Below are 8,108 nucleotides of genomic sequence, written 5' to 3' on the forward strand. Positions count from 1 at the left end.
GAGAGGGAAAGGCCGAATTTTTGACTTTCTCGTCTCGTTTGCAGAATATGGGTCTGCGGCAGGAGCTGGATCGGTTAAAAAATGAGAACATGTTGCTACGCGACAAACTGAGCAAGTACACGGACGTCTAACACCCCGTGGTCAGCCATGCACCAGCTCGAGCGACACGCAAAGAGAGAGAGAGAGAGGGGCGCGGACACACGAGGGTGCACATCATACCCAGTTACAACTCCCTCGCTTATAGTCGCAGCACATAGCAGCCTTCGCCTCCGCGGTGGAAGCGAAGGGGATGCGGGGCAGGTTGGCGAAAACCACCAACTCCTCCCGAACCGAACTGCCGCCGCCCTAAAAGCCGACAACCAACCTCCTCCGAGAAGATCCTCTATTCTCTATCAATCTCTTTCTCTCTTTCTCTTACTCTCGAATAAAATTCTTATTGAGTCCTCGCTCCTTGTCCTGCTCTAGAAAACTTCTACACTTGTAAATAGTTATATGTATAGTTAGATTATATACACACACACATACACACATAGGCATATACGCGTGCGTGCGCGTTACATATACGAATGTACATACACATAAGAACATATGTATGTATATATATTCGTATACGTATATATTTGAAGTAAAAAGAAAAAGTGTGTATATGTACACACACACACACACACGTACACACAAAACACACACATACATACACATACATGAGTATGCGTTTGAGAAAGGAGATGCGTTCATTACACGTAAATAAATTCGTGCATGCAGCGCACGACGAGACACGTCGATTTCGTCCCCAGCATACGAGTTGTATTACGAACGGGATGGAATTAATGAGCGAGGAGAGAAGCAATGGAGAAAATAAAGGTGCGAGATTCTTGAAATCGTATACTTTTTCGGCGACGAAGGGACGAATCTCGTCGGGGCTGAGCACTGCCACACGTAAAGAGCTGTATCATTAGGTCGACATGGAGCGGAGGCGAGCGAGTGGTTGGGAGAACACGACGCTTTTCTGCGCACGGGCTAATTATTATCCTGGTTCTCCGAGAATGCGTTAATTACTGTAGCGTATCCCACGTGGTGATGGTACACAAGTGATTCTAGTTGTTTTAATCATAAGGTAGATGATATACGTATTTCGTTTTCATCATCGTTTTTTTTTTCTTTTCTCTCTCTCTCTGAATCTATCTATCTACCTAGCTCTATCTTTCTTTTAGCGTGTAGCGAATTAATCCGGCCACGCGAGGAGTTGCACTTGGAGTGCGCGGAAGGCGTCGCGACGCGGCTCTGTCCCTTTTCTTCTTTCGCAATTTTTATCACCCGCTGGCCCACACAAAATCGTCGGCGGCACGGGGCGATGGACGAGCCCATCCCGAGATATTCATTTGTTGCGTAGCGAACAAACTTTTGTACAGGGGATCGCCCTCTTGTAAAATATATTTTAAGAATGTAATCAAGTTAGTCTCTGACGAGCGACCGTTACGCGCTGTACCTTCGACGGGGTTTTACCAATGTGGAAACTTGAGACAAACGAAAACGAACCGTGTCCGACGATCGGATCGCGTAATCTCCTTCAATGCAGATGGGCGCGTGCATCGTCGGGATTAATAATCGTAGGCGTCGTCGCTTAAGAGTAACAAAAAAAAAAATATTACATGTACACGAGACACGAAGTTACGACCATCGTGCTTAAATGTAAGCTAGCTGCACAGATTCGCGTGCACTGGCCCCATCTCCCCCTCCCTCTATCTTCTTTTTAAGTTTTTAGATGTTTATTTTTCCATCACCGTGAGAATCGGTGACGGCGATCGAGAGAGCGAAAGTGGAACCGATGAGGAGATATGCGCTTTTTATGAAATAGCTATAAAATTTATAGCTACAGAAAGAGAGAGAGAATTCTATATTGTACAGATCAATGCGAGATTGAACGCCACCTGAATGAGAGCGATTTCTGCTCGTTGCAAAATTTAGTGACAATAATAGCGACCGACGCACCGTGCGTTTTCAGCAACATGGGCGAATAACCAGAACGACGAGCGAGATTTGTAATCTTGTCGCCTCGATTGATTTACAAAAAAGAGTAATAATAATTTCAAATTATAATTAAGTATAAAGGCAGGGCGAAGCTCTTCATTACTTTCGTCCATGATTTGTGTACCAACGATACGTAATAGTTTGAGGTTTCTTTTAACCGTATTAGAGAAGCACTCGATGCGCAAACGCGAAACACGTTCTGTACCTATAACATCAATTTATCGGTCGAAAGGGGAAAGAGAATCGATAAAACGAAATTTCAATTCAACTTCGCGTTTAATTGACGGTTAATCCGCTTCAGCTGTCGCAGGACAATTTCGTAGATCGCGCATGGAAACATACCGTTTTATTCTCGCAACATTCTTCGAATCCTTCGAGCATGTTGTACATACATCCACCGCGCTAATTATTTTTTATACGCGTATTTCTTACGAATAAAATTGCGAATACGTAATTGTGATTTCGTCAGAGTCATTCTGTTGCGGACACAGTCTGCTATACATATATTCATGCACGAGTGCAATGATCCCAAACGTTCGATGTCTTATATTTGTTCGAGTAATTTGCCGAAAGGCACGTACGAAATCGTCCGATTACAGTTCACGATTGCCTTGCACATTTTAACGAAAAAAAAAAGAAGAAAAAAAGACGCAGCGTAAATGACGGAGAATTCCGCGCGATGAATTATTAAATCGATATCTTGCGTCGGCAGATTAGCGAATACCTTCGCCCGATAATATCGCAGATAATTTTGTAGCGGCACAAAATTTTATTTTTCGAAAATAAATCATATATCGTATGTTATCTGATAAAATAGCTATTGCATGGCTTGTTATCCGACGCGATGAGTTAAAGAAGAAAGTAGCATGGTATTGCGTGCGAAAAAGCGTAATCGCGAAAAACAGAATTTCGCGTTTGATTGTATACGAAAGTTTCTCATGTCATTCTTCAAAGCGTATAACGTAGGCTGCAAGGAAGTTTTTCGGTTATTTGCAATACCTATTTGAAATTTAACATGAGCCAATATCAGCTCGCATGTGTTCTGCTTATCACGCACACTTGGCGTCATTAAAAGCAACAAAATAAAATTTTGTATATTTTAGACAAGAAAAAGGATCTTTTTTCATACAATTTGTTTGTAATGCGAGTTTTAAAAATAATAAACTTCGAGTCAGAGAGAATGTTTTTATCATGTTTTTTAAATAATTGAAAATCACTCGTGTTAACGATAAAGAAATTCAAGTGATCCTTCTCTCGATTATTTTTTTCAAAGCTATTAATGATGTTGAGTGTGCGATATGACGTGGATCTCAACACAAGTTATTGGCCTATAAGAAGCGCGTTAGTTGATTGACACACATCGCAATTTGATAAATAAAAATAGTAATAAATAAAATAGTAGAGAGTTATATAGCAGCGCGAGAGAGACAGACGCGGCCGCCGGCTTTGCTCCAAATAGAATGGTAAGAAAATGAGATAGAGGACACCGCCGCGTCTTCGATAAATAACTGTCCGATCCACTTAAATAAAAACTTGAAAAACATGAGAAAAATTAGATACGACCACCAACACAAGAAAACCTCTATTGTATCACATTTCGAGAAATATATGTATTTGTTATTGTTTTAATTGAATCCTACGGTTGTACACCATACCCTATTTTTCCAAGAACATCTTCCAATTTTCTTGAATATATCTATAATATAGGTGATTAATCTTTTATTAAATAATTTTTGGCTCTTTCTAGTATACTTATTGTTTTTACAAATTCAAGACTCGACTTCAAGTTTATCAATGCAATAAATATTCGATGTATTGTTATATATATATATATATATATATATATATATATATATATATATATATTTTATGCCACAAGTTAAATTTCGAAATGTCTCATTTAAACTAAGAATAGAATACAAATTGTATTATTAGCCAATACACGCATCCTATGTGGTATCGCTTGGCATAAGAAACGAAATGTATTGAATAGTAACGACGTCACAAAAGTATTGAATTATGAATCAGCAGACAGAGTCAAATAGAAAGAAACTTTAGTTACTTCTTGCAATGTTCAAAGTTCAGTATGTCATGCCCTGATAGCGTGCAAACAAAAAATGATATAAAGTTCCAAAAAAAATTCACTTTTTATACACACGTAAAAATTTTTATGTCAATAAAGACTTTTCATATTCTCGAGATACTTTTTATACAGATGCTAATACAACACTATTAGAATTATTTTTAAGAGGAAATAAAAATTTTTAGAGTTACTTGAATATCAAGTACTTTAATGTAACTATACATATTAATTTGAAAACTTTAAATAAAAAATATTATCGAACTAAAAAAATAATAAATTAGTACAAAGTATGATAATATTATTCTCTTAAATTATTAAAATCAAACATTTCTTTTCTTTTATCGTTTAATTTTATACCATTATATTGTTTTATATGCCTCAACATCTAATATTTGGAAAACAGCTTTTTGTTTTAAGACTTAAAACTTAAAACATTGTGTTGAAATAATACGTCATAGCTATTTTGATAAAGCTTTACGATTCTCATTAAGACATGCTTGGAATCAATTCTGCGAGCAATCTGTAGCATAAGAAATTTTTCATAAATCAATTTATAGATCAACATGAGAGCATAAGGTGCGATGGAATAATAGTTTCTTGGACCTGACTCTGTAGTAAACTGTTCACACTTTGATCATAGACCGATGAAAACCTTGAGAATCGAAACCGGTTTCTAGAAGAGGAATCTATTGTACACGATGAGTTAAACTTAAAAAAAAAGTATTCAAAATACAAAAAACATATCGCACGCGCGATATATTTGCATCTTATTGAATAAAGTTTATTAGTTGTTTATTAATAATGAACCATATTAAATAAAATTTATCCATTTATTACAGATTCTTTAACATCCCGATTAATTTTCAACAAATGGGATGTGTTATCTAGCAGATTTATTATTTACCATTCTTCGTCCTTTAAGTCCTGTTTGTAAATAACTACATATTGGAAAGGGTATATTCAATAATCTATAGTAGGTTGTAGCTATACATCCATACGAAGTACGAAGTGCTCAATACAGATGTATCAAGCAAATCAAGCAAGAATATTATATTAATTTAAATAACAAAGAAACTGAATTATATACAGTTAAGATATTATTGAGCAATATGTGTGTGAGATATATTCTACCGACTGTGATTACTTTAATGTGCTCTTCTGCGTTATATGCTGTGATGAAATACTTTTCATCTAGGAAGATTCAGAAGGTTCCAAAAATACCAGAGAAGTTGTGGAATGAAAATATTACCAATACTATTAAACCATGTAACATCATTTTTTTCCCAGAGGTAATTCATTAATAAGTAAAATTCTAATATTAGATTAACTCAAAAGCAAGTTTAACCGAAAAGCTCGAATTAATAAAAAATTTATTAACAGAGAGATAAATTACTTTCAGCTTATTGAAGATTTAAAGACTCGATTAAAAAATACTAGAAAAGACCTTAATAAAAGTGATATTAACGATGTTATGCAGGAACTTTTAAATTACTGGGCAAATAGTTATAATTTTCAAAATCGCCAAAAGTATATAAATAAATATCCGCATTTTATAACTAACATTCAAGGTAAAAAAAACATAATCATTTTAATAGAAAATGTAATAATTTTAGCAATCATATATCATATGTTCCACAAATTAATTATTTTGGAATTCAGATCTCAATAATAAAAATAAAAATTTACCATATCAAAACACTGCATTCAAAAAAACTAATTGAAAAATTCAAAATTTATTTAATTATAAGATTTGTTGTGTGCACAATCAACATTAAATAGAATAAAATCGAATTTCTAATTTATGATAACACTCAAATGCATTTAAATTGTTCTTGCTATTTTCAGTCTTATTATTTCAATTATTATAATTATTTTTATATAATTCATATCATATATTTAACAGAAAAAAAGCTTGAAAGAATAATTAAATTATAAACGTCACAATATATAAATATATGTTAATATAAAAATTCTTTATTTATTTCGGATTATTTTGTGGCAATCAGAATCTTTTTAATAATGTATGTTGCCTAAGAGTGAATCATTTAAAGCAACTTTTTAATCATTTATATTTAAAAATTTAATACAGGTTTAGATATTCATTATATTCATGTAAAACCAAAAGATGTCCCTAAGGAAAAACAAATTTTGCCACTATTGATGTTACATGGATGGCCTAACTCAATAATGGAATTTTTCAAGATTATACCATTATTAATTACTCCAAAATCAAAATACAATTTTGTATTCGAAGTAATAGTGCCATCCTTGCCTGGATTTGGTTTTTCTAGTGCACCTCCTATATCTGGTTTTTCATGTGTTCATTTGAGTGTAATATTAAAAAATCTTATGCTGAGACTCGGACATAATAAATTTTGTATTCAAGGTGGCGATTGGGGCATTTTTATCAGTCGCATTATGTCAACTCTATTTCCAGAACAGTAAGTTTTTTCTAAAAATTAATTTTCTCTCTAAAGATTATATTATTAAATCTTTTTAAAGATTCCCTTCTAATATCAAACTATATATTATATAATCAATTATAAATATTTTATTAAAATTTTAGTGTATTAGGTACACATTGCAATGTATGTGCGTTATTAGACAAGCACGAGAAAGTTCCTTCTTATTCAGTTTTGGCAAAAATAAATAAACAAGTAATGTTGTCGAATAAACTCCTAACAGAAACCAAATATTTTCAAATTCAAGCTATGAACCGGAGACAATTGGTAGATAATAAATACTTATATATTACATAATTAAATAAACAATTATAACGAAGAGTAGGACATATGCCTACAATTTCGAAAACTTAGCACCTACAAAGCATTTCACGTCATTTTAGGAGTGGCTTTAAATAATTCACCTGCCGCTTTGGCAAGCTACATTATTGAAAAATTTTTGATTGCCACAAACTATTCCGAGATAAATAAAGAATTTCTAAAAAAATATTCTTATGACGATTTGATTGATAATTTAATGATATATTGGATATCAAAGAGTATAACTACAGCCATGAGAGTATATGCCGAACAGTTTACCGACTCGAAAAGTGAACCTGTTGAAGAACTTTTAAATTCGTATGGAATAATCGTCATTACAAATTGTTATTATTAACTATTTTTATAATAAGATGTGAATATTAAGTGATATTTTCATTACAGAACCGAAGTAAAAGTACTCAACAGTTTTTCATATGTTTTAAACAAAGCATCAGTATTAAAAGGAAGACTTAAAAATGTCATAGATGTTATTTATATAGAGCGAAATGGTCGTTTTCCAGCGATTGAAGAACCTGAGCTTTTTGCGGAGGATATTTATTCTAAAATCGACAAAATGAATATACGAAAACAAGCATAATAACAAGAAAAAAAGGATCTTTTAGATATATTTAAATGTTTTAATACTTAAAAAACTATATTAGAAAATAAATGGACAAAGAAATGTATTAAAATGTAGTCAGAAATATTATATACAAATTATTATGTAATCACAATGCAATATAATAGATACAAAAATACAAAATTATCCAGATAGCAAAATTTTAACAATTTGCATAAAAATTGCTGACAAATTCGACTAAAAATATTAGCAGATTGGCATCAACTCTGTCCGCATTAAGCTTGTACTTTGGAGACAATGCTTGTTGACAATCTGATAACAAATTGTTGGTAAAAACAGAGCAAAACTCGTTTTTAAAATAAGATTTAGTCAATTTGCTAGTTTTTCATAATTTTTGCCATCGAGTTAGAGCTTATTTTGTCAATAAAATTTGTAGCAAATTTTTACAAGATTCGTCCAACTTGACTATCTGGGTATGTATGTATATTTAAATGTACAATTACTCAAAAACTTATAACTTATGTACAATTATATACATACTTTATTGTGTATACATAACGTATTATAATATATAAAGACTTTAACATTTCTACATAATTAAAAAAATACTGTATATATTGTATATATCACTTCGGTTTACTTATTATTACTATTG

The 8,108-nt window shown here is 32.8% G+C and overlaps 2 protein-coding genes across 8 annotated transcripts in view; both read left to right on the top strand.

The window, feature by feature from the left end:
* LOC105836324 (thyrotroph embryonic factor) overlaps positions 1-3,662 on the top strand; it is a 50,893-nt gene extending 47,231 nt beyond the window's left edge. For all 7 annotated transcript variants that reach the window (XM_036288268.1, XM_036288271.1, XM_036288269.1 and 4 more), the window contains one exon: positions 45-3,662. In XM_036288268.1, coding sequence (XP_036144161.1) covers positions 45-131 — 87 coding nt within the window. In that variant the 3' untranslated portion in view covers positions 132-3,662. The remainder of the gene's footprint in view (positions 1-44) is intronic.
* A 270-nt stretch (positions 3,663-3,932) lies between these two features.
* Positions 3,933-7,521, top strand: LOC105830372 (juvenile hormone epoxide hydrolase 1). The gene is given in 7 exon segments (XM_036288266.1): positions 3,933-5,400; positions 5,511-5,679; positions 6,201-6,552; positions 6,678-6,820; positions 6,823-6,840; positions 6,957-7,191; positions 7,276-7,521. Coding segments are annotated over 7 exon segments (1,293 nt in total). The 5' UTR covers positions 3,933-5,220; the 3' UTR covers positions 7,472-7,521.
* Positions 7,522-8,108: the final 587 nt, after the last annotated feature.

This window comes from Monomorium pharaonis, chromosome 6, assembly GCF_013373865.1.
Source record: "Monomorium pharaonis isolate MP-MQ-018 chromosome 6, ASM1337386v2, whole genome shotgun sequence".
In the NCBI taxonomy this organism is placed as follows: Eukaryota; Metazoa; Arthropoda; class Insecta; order Hymenoptera; family Formicidae; genus Monomorium; species Monomorium pharaonis.